The following is an 18,856-nucleotide window of genomic DNA, read 5'->3' as shown; positions in this document are numbered from 1 at the left end:
ACAGTATAGTATAGTATAGTATAGTATATTGTATTGTATTGTATTGTAGTATATTATAGTATATTATATTATATTATATTATATTATATTATATTATATTATAGTATATTATAGTATATTATATTATATTATAGTATATTATATTATATTATATTATAGTATATTATAGTATAGTATAGTATAGTATATTACATTACATTACATTACATTACATTATATTATATTATATTATATTATATTATATTATATTATATTATATTATATTGTACCTTCTTCAGAGAGGAGCGTTTGATCTTGTCCGCTCTGCTCTTGTCCATGGTCTCCAGGTCATGAAGCTCCTCCCCTTCCTCCTCTAGCCCTGCCTCCAGACCAATGTCCTCGTCCGAGGACAGGTCGATGGTGTGAAGCCCCTCCCCCTCCTCCTCCTCCGCAGAGCGGTTGGTGTCCATGGCAACGGGGGCCAGGCTGGACTCGTCTCCGCCGACTTCCTGGTTGTCACGGGGATAGGGGGCGGGTTCCTTCACGAACACACTGGACGGGATCTCACTCTCATCCTATAGGATCACAGAACACACCTCACTCTCATCCTATAGGATCATAGAAAGCAGAGACAGCGTAGCGTCTCAGTAAACTATAGGATCATAGAACGCAGAGAGACAGCGTAGCGTCTCAGTAAACTATAGGATCGTAGAACGCAGAGAGACAGCGTAGCGTCTCAGTAAACTATAGGATCGTAGAACGCAGAGAGACAGCGTAGCGTCTCAGCAAACTATAGGATCGTAGAACGCAGAGAGACAGCGTAGCGTTTCAGTAAACTATAGGATCGTAGAACGCAGAGAGACAGCGTAGCGTCTCAGCAAACTATAGGATCGTAGAACGCAGAGAGACAGCGTAGTGTCTCAGTAAACAATAGGATCGTAGAACGCAGAGAGACAGCGTAGCGTCTCAGCAAACTATAGGATCGTAGAACGCAGAGAGACAGCGTAGCGTCTCAGTAAACTATAGGATCGTAGAACGCAGAGAGACAGCGTAGCGTCTCAGCAAACTATAGGATCGTAGAACGCAGAGAGACAGCGTAGCGTCTCAGTAAACTATAGGATCGTAGAACGCAGAGAGACAGCGTAGCGTCTCAGTAAACTATAGGATCGTAGAACGCAGAGAGACAGCATAGCGTCTCAGTAAACTATAGGATCGTAGAACGCAGAGAGACAGCGTAGCGTCTCAGTAAACTATAGGATCGTAGAACGCAGAGAGACAGCGTAGCGTCTCAGTAAACTATAGGATCGTAGAACGCAGAGAGACAGCGTAGCGTCTCAGTAAACTATAGGATCTAGAACGCAGAGAGACAGCGTAGCGTCTCAGTAAACTATAGGATCGTGGAACGCAGAGAGACAGCGTAGCGTCTCAGTAAACTATAGGATCGTAGAACGCAGAGAGACAGCGTAGCGTCTCAGTAAACTATAGGATCGTAGAACGCAGAGAGACAGCGTAGCGTCTCAGTAAACTATAGGATCGTAGAACGCAGAGAGACAGCGTAGCGTCTCAGTAAACTATAGGATCGTAGAACGCAGAGAGACAGCGTAGCGTCTCAGTAAACTATAGTATCGTAGAACGCAGAGAGACAGCGTAGCGTCTCAGTAAACTATAGGATCGTAGAACGCAGAGAGACAGCGTAGCGTCTCAGTAAACTATAGGATAGTAGAACGCAGAGAGACAGCGTAGCGTCTCAGTAAACTATAGGATCGTAGAACGCAGAGAGACAGCGTAGTGTCTCAGTAAACTATAGGATCATAGAACGTAGCGTCTCAGTAAACTCTAATTTGCTTATACCGTCAGCCATCAGCTAAAGTAGAAGTATACGACCAGCTAAAGACCATCCTCACGGCGTGTGATTTTAATCAAGAAGTAATACTAATTGGTGATACAAATGTTAACTGGGACGATAAAAAAATAAGGAAAAATCTTAAACTGGTAACAGACCACTATAATCTGACCCAATTGATAGAGCAACCTACAAGAATAACCAGTCACTCAGCAACCAAGATAGATTTACTGTTTTCAAATAAAGTGGAAAGAATCGCTAAAACATTTAACTTTGTGACAGGTCTCTCTGATCACAACATAATATTCTTTTCCAGAAAACTCTCAAAACAGGCGTTTAGCAAAGCTCAGTCCCAGCCTATAGTCAAAACAATCCCAAAACATCTGCAACATAGCCTTGAGGTTGCCCTACAAGGGCTTGAGTGGGATGACTTACACTCATGTGATGATGTTGAGACCGGATGTAATATCCTGCTTTCCAAAATTGGCAGGGTAATGGAATCTTTCACCAGAGGTGGTAACCAGAGGAAAGGGAGAAAAATTACTCTACCTTGGGTCGATAAAAAATGTAGAGATCAAATGAAAACCAGAGATTTACTGCTTAAAAAGGCATTAAAATCTGGCCTGACAACGGACAGACAGCTATTCACACATGCTAGAAACAAAGTCACAAATTTCTTAAGGAGGGCTAAAGCTGGATTTTATATCTCCATCATAGAGAGTGCCAGAGGAAATGGAAAAAAAGTGTGGGAATACATAAACAAACTGACAGGGAAATACTATAAGCAGGATAATAACAACTTAGAACTTAAAATAGATAATGTCCTGGTGAAAGATCCCCACACGCTTGCTAGCAATCTAATGCTGTTTTTTCTAAACTCTGTGTATGAAATCACACAGTTGTTCAGACCCTCTAAGTTTGTTTCACGCCCTGTTCAAAATGATCTCCCCATTTTTAATTTGGAGGAAGTCACAGAAAACGAGGTGACAAACATTGTCAGATCACTGAAAGCATCCAAGGCTAAAGATGCACACGGGCTTGACACAAACTTTCTTAAAACAAATATTGACTCTCTGGTGGCACCAATCACACATCTGGTAAATCTGTCCATAAGAAAATGCACTGTCCCAACTCAGTGGAAAGCTGCTGTTATAACACCTATATTCAAATCTGGCTCAAAAACGGACATATCAAACTATAGACCCATAAGCATCTTACCTGTTATATCAAAAGTGGCTGAAAAGTGGATTGTAAAGTCTATTGTTAAACATCTAGACAAAGGCTACACCCCTCTGCATCCTATGCAGTTTGGGTTTCGAGCCTTCCACTCCACTGAGTCAGCAAATTGCTTATTCATTGAAAAGCTAAAGTGTGCTTTGAACAAGGCCCCATGTGCAATGGCAGTATTTTTAGATTTCAAGAAAGCATTTGACTCTGTCAGCCATCAGGTCCTCTTGTCCAAACTAACACATTTCAACTTGTCCCCAGAGGCCATTAAATGGTTTACATCATACCTATCAAATAGAGAACAGTGTGTAAGCATAAATGGCATCAAGTCTCCTTATCACACTTGCTCGGTTGGTGTCCCCCAGGGATCAATAGTAGGACCAATTCTGTTTTCTCTGTTCATAAACGACCTACCTGATGTATGTAAAGATGTACATATCCAGATGTACGCAGATGATGCGGTTATACTGACTCATGGAAAGAGCTATGCAGAGGTGTCAACGGTTTTAACTTCTGTTCTGACCAGCGTTCAGGACTGGCTTACAGACTCATGCCTGCTCCTGAATGCAAAAAAGACGGTCTGCATGGCTTTTTCCAAAAGACCAGTTGTGATGGAGTCATCAAATGTGTTTCTGGGTGGAGAGGAACTTGAACTTGTGCCAGAGTTCAAGTACCTCGGGGTCATGTTAGACTCAACCCTAACCTTTAAAAAACATGTAAAAAAGGTTACAAACACAATCAAGTTCAACCTTCAGAACTTTAAACAAATCAGACCTTGTTTGGCAGTTAGTGCTGCTAAATCTTATCTCCAATGCATGATCCAATCACACATTGAGTACTGTTTCACAAACTGGTCTTGCACAGGTATAACGATTCTCAAACCCATTGAACAGCTATATAAGAGTGCGCTTAAGGTATTCGATAGGAAACCCCGCTCATATCACCATTGTAATATTCTTCAGAGGTACCGTTTTCTGAGTTTCGCTAATTTTAAGGTATTTAAACAGGTCAGTATCATATATAAGACCCTAAATGGTCTATGCCCACCTCCCCTAAAGGAATTCATAAAAAGGAAGCCCGATAGAGGACTCAATACTAGAGCAATCACTAGAGGGGATTGCGAAGTACCGTACCGGGTAACCGCTTTTGGAAAAAACACCCTTTCAGTGCAGGGATGTTCAATCTGGAATGGCCTACCTCTAACAATAAGAGACTGTTTGTCATTTCCATCCTTCAAGTTCAATCTAAAAAAATGGTTAGTTGACAATCAAACCTGTGACCATGTATAGTTTTAAGAGTACAGCTCATGTCATGTACGTATATTTTTAACTTTTCTTTTCTAATGTAGGGTACTGTTAGTAATATGTGTTGTTTTGTTGTTTTCTCTTGGTTGAGGAAAAATAGTATTTGTATGTATGTTCTTAGGCGCCCTCTCCTAATGTAGGGTTACTGTTTGTTGGTATGTATTGTTTTGTCTTCATGTGGGGACTACGGATGAAATTTAGCATTCTTGCTAATTCCGGCTTATTTACATTGCTTTCATGTAGTGTTCATTAATATGCATTGTCCCGTCTAAATAAACAAATAAAGTAAGTAATAGGATCGTAGAACGCAGAGAGACAGCGTAGCGTCTCAGTAAACTATAGGATCGTAGAACGCAGAGAGACAGCGTAGCGTCTCAGTAAACTATAGGATCATAGAACGTAGCGTCTCAGTAAACTATAGGATCGTAGAACGCAGAGAGACAGCGTAGCGTCTCAGTAAACTATAGGATCGTAGAACGCAGAGAGACAGCGTAGCGTCTCAGTAAACTATAGGATCGTAGAACGCAGAGAGACAGCGTAGCGTCTCAGTAAACTATAGGATCGTAGAACGCAGAGAGACAGCGTAGCGTCTCAGTAAACTATAGGATCATAGAACGCAGAGAGACAGCGTAGCGTCTCAGTAAACTATAGGATCATAGAACGCAGAGAGACAGCGTAGCGTCTCAGTAAACTATAGGATCATAGAACGCAGAGAGACAGCGTAGCGTCTCAGTAAACTATAGGATCATAGAACGCAGAGAGACAGCGTAGCGTCTCAGTAAACTATAGGATCATAGAACGCAGAGAGACAGCGTAGCGTCTCAGTAAACTATAGGATCATAGAACGCAGAGAGACAGCGTAGCGTCTCAGTAAACTATAGGATCATAGAACGCAGAGAGACAGCGTAGCGTCTCAGTAAACTATAGGATCATAGAACGCAGAGAGACCGCGTAGCGTCTCAGTAAACTATAGGATCATAGAACGTAGCGTCTCAGTAAACTATAGGATCGTAGAACGTAGCGTCTCAGTAAACTATAGGATCATAGAACGCAGAGAGACAGTGTAGCGTCTCAGTAAACTATAGGATCATAGAACGCAGAGAGACAGTGTAGCGTCTCAGTAAACTATAGGATCATAGAACGCAGAGAGACAGTGTAGCGTCTCAGTAAACTATAGGATCATAGAACGCAGAGAGACAGTGTAGCGTCTCAGTAAACTATAGGATCATAGAACGCAGAGAGACAGCGTAGCGTCTCAGTAAACTATAGGATCATAGAACGCAGAGAGACAGCGTAGCGTCTCAGTAAACTATAGGATCATAGAATGCAGAGAGACAGCGTAGCGTCTCAGTAAACTATAGGATCATAGAACGCAGAGAGACAGCGTAGCGTCTCAGTAAACTATAGGATCATAGAACGCAGAGAGACAGCGTAGCGTCTCAGTAAACTATAGGATCGTAGAACGTAGCGTCTCAGTAAACTATAGGATCGTAGAACGTAGCGTCTCAGTAAACTATAGGATCATAGAACGCAGAGAGACAGCGTAGCGTCTCAGTAAACTATAGGATCGTAGAACGCAGAGAGACAGCGTAGCGTCTCAGTAAACTATAGGATCATAGAACGCAGAGAGACAGCGTAGCGTCTCAGTAAACTATAGGATCATAGAACGCAGAGAGACAGCGTAGCGTCTCAGTAAACTATAGGATCGTAGAACGCAGAGAGACAGCGTAGCGTCTCAGTAAACTATAGGATCATAGAACGCAGAGAGACAGCGTAGCGTCTCAGTAAACTATAGGATCATAGAACGCAGAGAGACAGCGTAGCGTCTCAGTAAACTATAGGATCATAGAACGCAGAGAGACAGCGTAGCGTCTCAGTAAACTATAGGATCATAGAACGCAGAGAGACAGCGTAGCGTCTCAGTAAACTATAGGATCATAGAACGCAGAGAGACAGCGTAGCGTCTCAGTAAACTATAGGATCATAGAACGCAGAGAGACAGCGTAGCGTCTCAGTAAACTATAGGATCATAGAACGCAGAGAGACAGCGTAGCGTCTCAGTAAACTATAGGATCATAGAACGTAGCGTCTCAGTAAACTGTGTCTAACAATGATGGGGTCGTTTGACATTAATTCTCTTGCATTTCATTATAAAATCATATTTATCACAGACATTATCTCTGACCATTCATGGTCTAAAATAAATGTTCACTTTCTCTAACTATGAAATGATAAATCATGAATATTAATCAAGGCTTTGATGTAACAGGAAACAGTTTGATGAAACAGGAAACAGTTGAAAACCTTCCCACAAACGCAGGAAGTTTTGAGTCAGGGAGGTGGAGGGGTCGTGACCTTTTACTGCACGCACGCACACGCACACAGACAGAATGCTGCAAACAGACTGAGGGCTAAAGCATACAACACATTTACATTTTAAGTTTTTTTTTAAAATCTCCGCGACCACACACTCCCTATGAAAACGTTGTCAGCGGCCAGACGGACAGCATTGCTGTCTCTAGTCCAGGGGTTCCCAAACTGAAACTTTTTTGTCTCAGGTCACCCCATGAATATTGTTTTTAATCCGAGGCACCCCTACATTATAATTTTCACTCCCAGCACCTTATATTTATAGCATATTGTCGTTGTAGTGAGTCTGTCGTTCTAATGGAAGCTAGGGAGTGAGTGAGTCTGTAGTTCTAATGGAAGCTAGAGAGTGAGTCTGTAGTTCTAAGTACAACAGGGAGTTTATTCCACAGTTTGGGGGGTCCCTCCAGGAGGGAGAAGAGTCTTGGTAGGACGAGTGGATCCTTAAATCCACCCTAAACGTTTGTTCGGTGAGTTACGACTTTCCGACCTGCAGATTTCCGAACTCTAATTCGGTTTCGTGCTTTTAGAAATTCTCCAGCTACTCGTAGTGGAAGCTGACCGTTTTGATGAAAGTATGGACATGTCTTTATTCTAGCTGTGATCCCAGAGTATTATTTATATATACTGTATATAACACTGTACTGTACTGTATTACACGCACGCACGCACGCACGCACGCACGCACGCACGCGCACACGCACACGCACACGCACACGCACACACACACACACAGGAAACCCGGGCGTTTTCGATAAGGCAACACATGGAAAAGCAGGACGATAATGAGTGTGTGTGTGTGTGTGTGTGTGTGTGTGTGTGTGTGTGTGATCCAATTTCCACTTACATCAGCTGGGGTGAAATTCCAAAGGAAAGTGAGAAGTACACACACACACACACACACACACACACACACACACACACACACACACACACACACACACACACACACACACACACACACACACACACACACACACACACACACACACACACACACACACACACACAGGATGCATGGATACAATGACGGAGTTTGGAACAATAACAAGGAAACTCAGAAGGAAAGGATACACAATACCACAATGCTACGCACGCACGCGCGCACACACACACACACACACACACACACACACACACACACACACACACACACACACACACACACACACACACACACACACACACACACACACACACACACACACACACACAGTGAGTCATAGTTTCCATGGTAACCCTCAAGACCCAAATTAATTTCTACTGGCCAAAAAAAATTAAAAGAAATCTGATGGTGTCGTAGGAGTCCTAATCACAGGAAAATGTAATGTTAAAAAATTAATAATGTGTTGTTTTATATATTAACATATGCACGTGTTCTAGACATTCTAATGATCACGAAAAAAAATATTACAGACATTTTACTTATGTTTTAGTGAGGAATAGCTTCAGTTAAAAAGTGAGATGTTGTTCGTCCAGACGCTGGAATTTCAACTTCTCTGGGAGGTGTGAATGTCATTCTTTGTGGGGGGTATTTATATGCAAATATCGTGGCCAATGGCATTGTAATACTAAACAATAGGATTTAATGGTGATGTTAATGTGAAAAAAGAACAGGAAAACTAATTTCTAAAAAAAAATTAACACATTTTTCTAAAAAATTATTTAAAAAATGTTGCCAAAAAGCAACGCTGGGCCTTGCAGGGTTAAAACTGAAGGTTTAACTTTAAACTTCTTCATTCAGTATTTAGATATTTGATATTCATTTCCCCCTTCCAGGACCTTCCTATACAAACCCATTATCACTTCAAAATCCATTTTAACCATGATAGATTCAATGAAAACAACTATCCTTTTTTCGATCACTTTTTTCATTTATTTTTTTATAATATTTTATTGTATTTAATAATTTTCATTTCCCCAAAAGATTAATAGAAATCAATGAAAATGTTTTATTCACCAGTTGTTTTCATTGAATCTATCGTGGTTAAAATGGAGTTTGAAGTTATAATGGGTTTGTAAAGGAAGGTCCTGGAAGGGGGAAATTAATATCAAATATCTAAATACTGAAGAAATTCAAAAACTGCATTACATTCACCCATTCATACACACACATTCATTACATTCACCCATTCACACACACACACACACACACACACACACACACACACACACACACACACTCATTACATTCACCCATTCACACACACACACACACACACACACACACACACACACACACACACACACACACAGACACACATTCATTACATTCACCCATTCACACACACACACACACACACACACACACACACACACACACACACACACACACACACACACACACACACACACACACACACACACACACACACACACACACACACACACACAGCGAACATTTACAACTTAACGTTGATCTCAAGAATGTTTTTAAAATAATTTTAAGCGAGAAATAGACAACCTAGTATCAGAAAATTGATTCTATTTGATCAGCACTTCCTTGTTTTCCAAGGCGACCGTGTCGCGCTGGGAGGACGCCCAGCGGAACACTTGTTCAACACTTCCAGCCGTCTGTAAACAAGGAAATACTTTGTTGTGTTTTTAGTTTTGAGTCAAAATTATAAATTTTATTTAGTAGCCGGGTAATAAGCGGGATAAATACTGGCTCCTTGGGGGTTGTCCATATATAACATATATAACATCCCTTCGAAGTTATCAGTCCGTCGGGATGTCATATATGGACAACCCCCAAGGAGCCAGTATTTATCCCTTACACAATAACCGTGATGTGACATGTTCATATCATTCCATCCATAATCACTGCTGGTTGGGTGGTTTCTGTGATGGGTTAGGGTTAGGGTTAGGGTTAGCCCTAACCCTAACCCTAACCCTAACCCTAACCCGTGATGTGACATGTTCATATCATTCCATCCATAATCACTGCTGGTTGGGTGGTTTCTGTGATGGGTTAGGGTTAGGGTTAGGGTTAGCCCTAACCCTAACCCTAACCCTAACCCGTGATGTGACTTGTTCATATCATTCATCATGTGACATCATCATGTGACATGTTCATATCATTCCATCCATAATCACTGCTGGTTGGGTGGTTTCTGTGATGTGATGACATGTGCATCGTCTGCTATGATGGCTCATATTATTAGAATTCATGACTGAATGAATGTGCACCATATGTGTTGCCTGGCTCCGCCCATAGACCCGCCCACTCTGAGCGGACTGGTTCTCTTGGTCTGGTGTTGTCATATGACGCTGAACTTGATATGGTATCGTGGTGCACCAGCCAATGAAATCAATGCAAGACGGAAGAGGGGGTGGGTCTAACTTTTGAAAATCAACAGAAACAGTGGAGGGGGGGGGGGGGGAGCTCAGCCAAAGCTCTTAATTGCTCCCTTTGAACTTCAAAGGGGGTTGTGCACACCTTGTTAGCATCAAAGACAACGACCAGTTTGAAGCTGTCATAGAGGGGAGGGGGAGGGGGGAACACAATTACAATCAGATTACAGATTACAATCACCCATGACTCATGAAAAATAACTCCCATATCTGTTGGAAGAACAACAACAATGTGCAACACATCACTCACCACACACACACACACACACACACACACACACACACACACACACACACACACACACACACACACACACACACACACACACACACACACACACACACACACACACACACACACACACACACACACTGGTATCAGAGGAATGCAGGTTATTTTGGGGAGTTGAAGAATGTTTAGTGTTGCCGATAACGACATGTGCACGCACGCACGCACGCACGCACACACACACACACACACAAACACCTCAGGAATGTATACCTCAGTGTTAGATTGAAGTTGAACACATTTGTGATGTTTCTAAATAAGTGTAGGACAGACAGACAGACAGACAGACAGACAGACAGACAGACAGACAGACAGACAGACAGACAGACAGACAGACAGACAGACAGACAAACAGTTGCATTCCTCGCAGGCTGTTGTCATGACAACTAAACCAAGCCATGACCAATCAAAACCCTCCTTGACCTAGCATGGGCCCCATGACACACACACACACACACACACACACACACACACACACACACACACACACACACACCACTTTATTGGACAGTGAGAAGTACAGTATCTCTATGTGCGCGCGCGCGCGTGTGTGTGTGTGTGTGTGTGTGTGTGTGTGTGTGTGTGTGTGTGTGTGTGTGTGTGTGTGCGTGTGCGCGTGTGCGTGTGTGTCTGTGTGTGTGTGCATGTGTTTCCATACAGATATTTTATAGTTAGCTCCATGCCAGAAGTAGATTACCATATATGGTCATAAAAGTCCAAATACAATATCCATACACTTCCTGAGAGAGAGAGGGAGAGACAGGGAGAGAGAGAGAGAGAGAGAGAGAGAGAGAGAGAGAGAGAGAGAGACAGAGAGATACAGAGAGAGAGAGAGAGAGAGAGGGAGAATGATTCTCAATACTTGAACTTAGGAGTTCAGATTGTTAGGTTAGATTGAGTCTCCTGGGGAGAATGTAGCCTGGTGGTGCCAGCCTCCATCACACACTGAGGTCTGGTTTATTAAGGAGTTACTAGACTAGTTCTCCTGGTAGCCTGGTGGTGCCAGCCTCCATCACACACTGAGGTCTGGTTTATTAAGGAGTTACTAGACTGTTCTCCTGGTAGCCTGGTGGTGCCAGCCTCCATCACACACTGAGGTCTGGTTTATTAAGGAGTTACTAGACTAGTTAGCAGTGATGTCATTACGTGCGCGTCCCGCGTCAAATACGCGTTCATGTCGCCCAGAGACGCATTCACGTCTTGTTTCTGGGGTCCCGGGGACGCGCCTCCATTATTAATCCATAATTTACCGCATCGCGGTAAAAGAAAAACATTAGCGATTAGCGAATCGCAAAGGCCGCGATGTTCTGCTAAGTAGACTTCCCAAGCAATATGGAGACGTTTAAATTTTTGAAATCCCTTCATAATTGACTACGCAATGATCAAATCAAACCGTGGTGTCTGTCTTTGCTTCCTATTAAACCTGCGGAGAGGAGAGGAGCCAACTGTCTGTCTAACAGCACGTACAAGTTTATTTCCGTTCCAACAGAGTAGGTTCCAACGGAGTAGGCCTACTCCATAGCTACAGGTAGTGAATGTTCTTGTAATCATTATAAATATAATGTCCTTAAATCCTTGTGCATTGATTAAAAGCTGCCGTTTGTCATAAGCTGAAAGTGAAAGTGATTTCTGTGCAACGGTGGCTGCCCCTCCTCTTTCCCCCGCACACACAACTTTTCGTGTGTGTCTTAGGGTGCTTTTTTTTGCCTTGATGAAACTTAAGCAAGGCAGCGACATGCGGTACTTTCTTCCTTGACAATAATGAGAGGCAGACAATACCATTACTGACATTTTGCTGAATATAAAAACGTTTTATATTGCTAATAGCAAAGTAAAAGGGAATCTTTTGGAAACTTAATGGGTCTGTTACTCGGTGAACAAATGGAACCAAATGGACCTGTTCCATTTGTAGGCCTACTCTAGTTTTTTAAAATGTAATATAAATTGGGGTCCCAGTGATATAAATATAATTAAATGCGTGTCTGTAGCCTAGTGTATTTAGAAATCCTAGTTCTAAGTTCAAACATTAGCCAAATTGTAAAATAAATATAAGAAATAGGCAAACATTTTGAAAATAGCCGATCTACAAGCTCAGTCTTTAGACGGCCTTAATAACCTATTGTGGTGTGTAAAATAGCCTATAGAAAAAAGTTAATAATAATAATAATAATGGTAATAATAAGGGTAGTAATAATAATAATAATACATAAAAAAGTATCGAAAACGGTATCGAAAAAGGTATCGTATCGATTCAGAGGTGAACGATACCCATCTCCGCGGCGTTGAATTTTTTTGGGACCCATAAAATATCCCTGGGACTCATCCGAAAAACTCTTCTGGGGTCCCGGGACTCATTACATTAAAAACCTATTAACATCACTGCTCCTGGTAGCCTGGTGGTGCCAGCCTCCATCACACACTGAGGTCTGGTTTATTAAGGAGTTACTAGACTGTTCTCCTGGTAGCCTGGTGGTGCCAGCCTCCATCACACACTGAGGTCTGGTTTATTAAGGAGTTACTAGACTGTTCTCATGGTAGCCTGGTGGTGCCAGCCTCCATCACACACTGAGGTCTGGTTTATTAAGGAGTTAAAGACTAGTTCTCCTGGGGAGAATGTAGCCTGGCAGTGCCAGCCTCCATCAGACACTGTGGTCTGGTTTATTAACCAGGCTGGGGAGAAAGGAGTTACGAAATGCGCTTATGGATCAGTTTACAACTAAATCATTCTATATAAAAATACAACATAAAACAACACTGGCTCTTTTCTGTGAATGTTCCCTCCAGAATAGGATGCTGGGCTTCAAGTGGTTACAATGATATTTAAAGTTATACTATGCAACTTTTTCAATTAAACAAATCTTAAAGTTGATCTAACTATTAAATCACTAAAGTTTTAGAAGACCCACTCTGTGAATTTCAGCCTCTAAAGCCTTCTGTAAATATGTTTTCTATGATTCTGGCCGGGGACCGGATTTCGCGGCAAATTACGTCATCATACACTACCGGGCAATCACAGCGCAGATCATACACTGCCGGCCAATCACAGCGCGTCTTGCTGACTTCTCAGGAAGTAACTTGCCTCAACATAACAACAGCATTTTCTCTTGTGAAGGAGTCCGTTTCTCCGGAAAACGGACAAAAAAAGCAGACGCTAACCCTAACCCTTGGTTCTGGTGACTCATACTGCCCTCCTGATACATTCTTTATCATTTACTTTATTACAATTTTACTGACGTCTGATGACATTTACTCATCCTACCTGAAGTCTGATGTCATTTACTCATCCTACCTGAAGTCTGATGTCATTTACTCATCCTACCTGAAGTCAAGGAACATTTAGAGGAAAAGACACCAACGTCATTTTTGCCATCATGCATTTCCAACCGGCAGATTGGTGGCACCCTGGGAGCCAAACTACAACTGGAGCAGCTCCTGAACAAACTCTATTTCTGAACAATTCAGACTTTATAAAATACTCAGCTCAGGAAAATTAAAGAAGATTTTTTTCCCCTGCTATGTTGATTTTCGGTGTGTGCAAACTAGCTAGTATCACAAGTTATCATACTAGCTAGTATCACAAGTCATCATACTAGCTGTCTGGCAAACCATATCTAGCGATACTTCAGAGAGGAGATCTGCTTCAATCCAGCCTAAATCTGATTCATTTACCAGATCTGATCTGTGTGTTCAGACTGATTTTAACATATCTGCTTTGGTTACCGTGGTAACTAGGGTGACCACCTCCAAGCAGGCCCAATGCAGGACAGGTGACCCCGTTTTGGGGGGGGGGGGGGGGGGGGGGGGGCAGCCTCTGTAAGTTTGCATTACTACCTAAATAGACGGGTGTGTTCACTATGGCTATTCGAAAGTGGCCGAGCCGATCTACAAGCTCACCACCGCAAACCACCATTAGACATGGCAACCCTCACAGTGCGCTGTTCCTCCACTGTCTCTCTCTAGTCAGTCAGTCAGTCTAGCGGGTCACACTCTGGCTGGGGGCTATGCTTGTAGCGTCACACTCTGGCTGGAGGCTATGCTTGTAGCGTCACACTCTGGCTGGGGGCTATGCTTGTAGCGGGTCACACTCTGGCTGGGGGCTATGCTTGTAGCGTCACACTCTGGCTGGAGGCTATGCTTGTAGCGTCACACTCTGGCTGGGGGCTATGCTTGTAGCGGGTCACACTCTGGCTGGGGGCTATGCTTGTAGCGTCACACTCTGGCTGGAGGCTATGCTTGTAGCGGGTCACACTCTGGCTGGGGGCTATGCTTGTAGCGGGTCACACTCTGGCTGGGGGCTATGCTTGTAGCGGGTCACACTCTGGCTGGGGGCTATGCTTGTAGCGTCACACTCTGGCTGGAGGCTATGCTTGTAGCGGGTCACACTCTGGCTGGGGGCTATGCTTGTACATCTCATGAACCGTTTATCGTACAGAGTTGTGGCTGGTATCATATGACTTGATTAAGAGTCCTTAACTCATTTGCCGCGATGCCCGTAGCGCCCGTAAATTTTCCGCTGTACGGCCCTGCCATGCCCGTAAATCCCGTAAATGTGCTTTAAATTATGTAATGCTAAATTACACTCTTCCCCAGCCCCTGAAAAAGTTTGAGCCTTCTGTCGTATAGGGAACCCAAAATATCACACATCAAAGTTAGTGTGTTTGAAAACAAGAGTGTAATAAATGTATAAATCTCAATAAAAGTGTCTAATTCTCCCCATAACCTACAGTGAAGGTACAGTGAAGGCATATCGCACATACGCTGCAGCCTCCAGCACACAGAATGCGTCTTTTTTTTCCAAGCGTTTTTTTTTTTTTTTTTTTTTTTCCCCGGCGCTCACTCCAACATGCATGCCATTCACACACACCCCCATTCCAACACCAATGCCCTTGCCCTACTATGTTAGTGTCGCCAGAAGTCAATCTGAATGGCAGCACGTCAGAAGTTTTTTTTTTTTTTTCCAGGCGTGCATCCCCTCACTCCAACATGCATGCCATTCACACACACCCCCATTCCAACACCAATGCCCTTGCCCTACTATGCAAGTGTCGCCAGAAGTCAATCTGAATGACAGCATGTCAGAAGCCCCCCAAGCGGAGGCTAGCCTAACAGTTCAGCTCGATGAGACCGTTCTTCATAAATCAAACAAAATCCCGTGACATTTTCACTTCAAAAGCCATAATCTGCTATGGGCCTACACAAGACAAAGTCTCCACAACAAACTATTGTCCAGATTTGCAGCCAACAACCAAAATAAACCATCACAAACACAATATATAACACATCTAAACCTCACCTCACGTCAGCGGGGGTCCCCTCGACCAAATCCCGATCATAAGGCACTGCTCGCGGGAGAGAGTAGATGTCCCCGACTCCCCCCGTGCCCTGGTCAAGCGACCAATGTCCTCTGTGTCGTGTCCGGAGGCTGACCACAAACTCCTCCATTCTCCATTCGCGTCGGTAAAACTTATAAGACATCCTCGTCGTCAAGCGTTAGCCTTGTCTTCTCCGTGTCTGCTCCAGCTGTCCGAAACAAGTGGATCCCACCGGGAACAGTGGAGTAAGAAGACTAAAGTTTTGTTTTCAACCATTCCATTCCTAAAGTTGTCCTTCCCCACACACAGCATGTCGGCTTACGTGCATGCAAGCGCAATCACGCACGCAACGCATGTGCATGTGCATGTGCACAGACTGAAAAGAAAGTGAATATCAATCCATCGCGCGCCTGCATCTCCCCATGAGCGTGTTGTGTTCAGCATGTTCGATCAGCTGTCTTGCGGATACCCAAGCTTGTACAAGTTCCTGTCCCCCCCGAGCCCCCTGTGATTGGCTGAACCGGAGGTAGGGAGCGCTCCATTTTAGTCACTTGGACCGCGCAGAGGACCTGATCACTGCACACTCAGTGAGTAACGTGATCCCAAACGATTCGGTGGAGCTTTATTGGCATGAGAAAACGCAAAGTACAAAAGAACTGTTTGCTGGGTTCTCGCCAAAGCAAGTGTCACAAATAAAATAAAAACTGTTGAAAATGGGTAACATATAGGTCTAGATACAGTTGGAGTTGTGTGTGTGTGTGTGTGTGTGTGTGTGTGTGTGTGTGTGTGTCCTTTTAGTAGACCTTGTACCAGTGAACTGTACCGTCATGAAACTGTTCCTATGCAATCTTCTAATAAAGTCTTCAATCAATCAATCAATCAATCAATCAATCAAATGTGTGTGTGTGTGTGTGTGTGTGTGTGTGTGTGTGTGTGTGTGTGTGTGTGTGTGCGTGTGCGTGTGTGTGTGTGAGGAGGTACTGCAGAGTAGACCATCGTGGGCCCGTCGGAGTCCAATATAAAAAGCGTATTTCTCTTAGTGTGAAGTAAGACGCCCTAAGGGCAAGAGGTGACCTATTACAGCACTATTACACAATTCCAGTTATACACAATTACACTTATTACACTCATCTGATAAGGCCTGAGGTCATAAAGAGAGATATCAAGTGACTTATCTGCTTGAAAATAGACCATTCACAAAAACCTAAATAACTCCATTTCATTTGATTTTCAAGCTCGGAAAATCAAAAAACAAGGGTTTTGAAATGGCTATAACTATAGAATGGTACATCGTAAATACAAAATTATATTTTTGGGTGAAACTAGAGCTTGTCTTCTTTCATTTTCATTACTGTATGACATTGTCATGCAAAAACAGAATTTAGGAAAAATGTAAATATAAAAAAAAAAATATCCATTATACAAAATGGCAGAAAAGCCTTACAGTACAATGTTAAAATGGCAGCAAATGAGTTAACCTTAATTGACGCTTCCTTCGCCAAACAGGAAGTGCCCTTCACCAAACAGGAAGTGCCTCTATAACTCATGAACCGTTTGTCGTACAGACTCGCGGCTGGTGTCATACATTTTTTTTTTCTCAAAAAATCTTTTTTTCTCAAAATTTTTTTTTCTCAAAATTTTTTTTTTCTCAAAAATTTTTTTTTCTCAAAATTCTTTTTTTTCTCTCAAAAAAAAATGTTTTTCTCTCAAAAAAAATTTTTTCTCAAAAATTTTTTTTTCTCAAAAAATTTTTTTTTTCTCACAAAACAATTTTTTCTCAAAAAACTGTCGTTAAAGTGCGACCCGTGATAACAGCCAAAAATGTGCCAAAACGCCACTAATTAGTCGAAATGGCTGACTTCCTGTTTGGTTTCTGATTGGCTGCTGGCCTTGTGACGTGGGTAGAGCTGCGAGGGCCCGGTCATCGCTGCTTGCAGCTTTAATTAGCCTAATTCACGGCCCGCCCACTAAGCATCCCACGGGTGCTGAAGTCACATTTTGAAGGGGTAAATCCTACCATAGCCTATGGAGTTAGCACAGAAATCGCAAATTTAATGCGATTTCCGAATAGTAAAGTACAAAATACGGCTAGCATGATCAAGAACACAAGATACTAAACGGCACAAAGCACTATAATTTACTTTACTGTTAGAAATAATGATTTGTTGGCTTTAAGTCCAGTATAGTTTCCCCTTCTAAATTGAAGTCAGCACCCGGGGAAAACTGAGAAACGGAAGTAGGTGGGCGGGCCGTGAATAAGGCTAATTCATTAATCGTCCATGACCTTAATTGGGGCCTATTTCGCCAAACAGGAAGTGCCCCTCACCAAACAGGAAGTGACCCTTTACCTCGTGAACCGTTAGTCGTACAGACGCGTAGATGGCATCAAATGACTTGATTAAGAGTCCTTAACCTTAATTGGGGCCTATTTCGCCAAACAGGAAGTGCCCCTCACCAAACAGGAAGTGACCCTTGATCTCGTGAACCATTTGTCGTACAGATGCGCGGGTTGCGTCAAATGACAAGAATAAGAGTCCTTAACCTTAATTAGGGCCTATTTCGCCAAACAGGAAGTGCCCCTCACCAAACAGGAAGTCACCCTATATCTCATTAATTGTTTGTCGTACAGACGCGTGGGTGTCATCAAATGACTTGATTAAGAGTCATTAACCTTAATTGGGGCCTATTTCGCCAAACAGGAAGTGCCCCTCACCAAACAGGAAGTGACCCTTTATCTCGTGATCTGTTTGTCGTACAGACATGTGGGTGGTGTCATATGAAGAACCATAATGTTAAAGCTTATGCAAAAAATGCTAATGTTAAAAAATGTAACGCTAATGCTAACACCAACCGCAACACAAGGTTGCACAGACTTAGCGAGCTGCAGGCACACTTACAATTTCTTAGAAATTTTCTTTTCTAGTTAGTATTATTAGTCCATACCTGGAAGATGAGCACTTTGAAGTTGTTTCTCTTCAGCAGGTGAGCGTGATTCGCTTCCAGCTTCTTCACCTGACCAGCCTGACGCTCCATCTTCTCACGCACCTGCACGTGCACGCACACACACATGCACACACACACACACACACACACGCACATGCACACGCACACGCACACGCACACACACACACACAGTGAGCATGTCTGGTTCTCACGTTCATTCCCAGCTCTTCATTTCCTG

General features: G+C 42.9%; 1 protein-coding gene across 1 annotated transcript in view; it reads right to left on the bottom strand.

Annotated features, from left to right (window-relative positions):
* Positions 1-18,856, bottom strand: part of LOC308280536 (caveolae-associated protein 1-like) — a 38,350-nt gene that overhangs the window by 8,316 nt on the left and 11,178 nt on the right. The window contains exons 5-6 of the mRNA XM_080720851.1: positions 18,619-18,720; positions 270-554 (exon numbers count right to left, since the gene is read on the bottom strand). Of these exons, the coding sequence (XP_080576977.1) occupies positions 270-554; positions 18,619-18,720 (387 nt within the window). The remainder of the gene's footprint in view (positions 1-269; positions 555-18,618; positions 18,721-18,856) is intronic.

Source organism: Nannobrachium achirus (assembly GCF_963921795.1).
Source record: "Nannobrachium achirus genome assembly, chromosome: 24".
NCBI classification, from domain to species: Eukaryota; Metazoa; Chordata; class Actinopteri; order Myctophiformes; family Myctophidae; genus Nannobrachium; species Nannobrachium achirus.
This window is presented reverse-complemented; position numbering and strand designations above follow the sequence as displayed.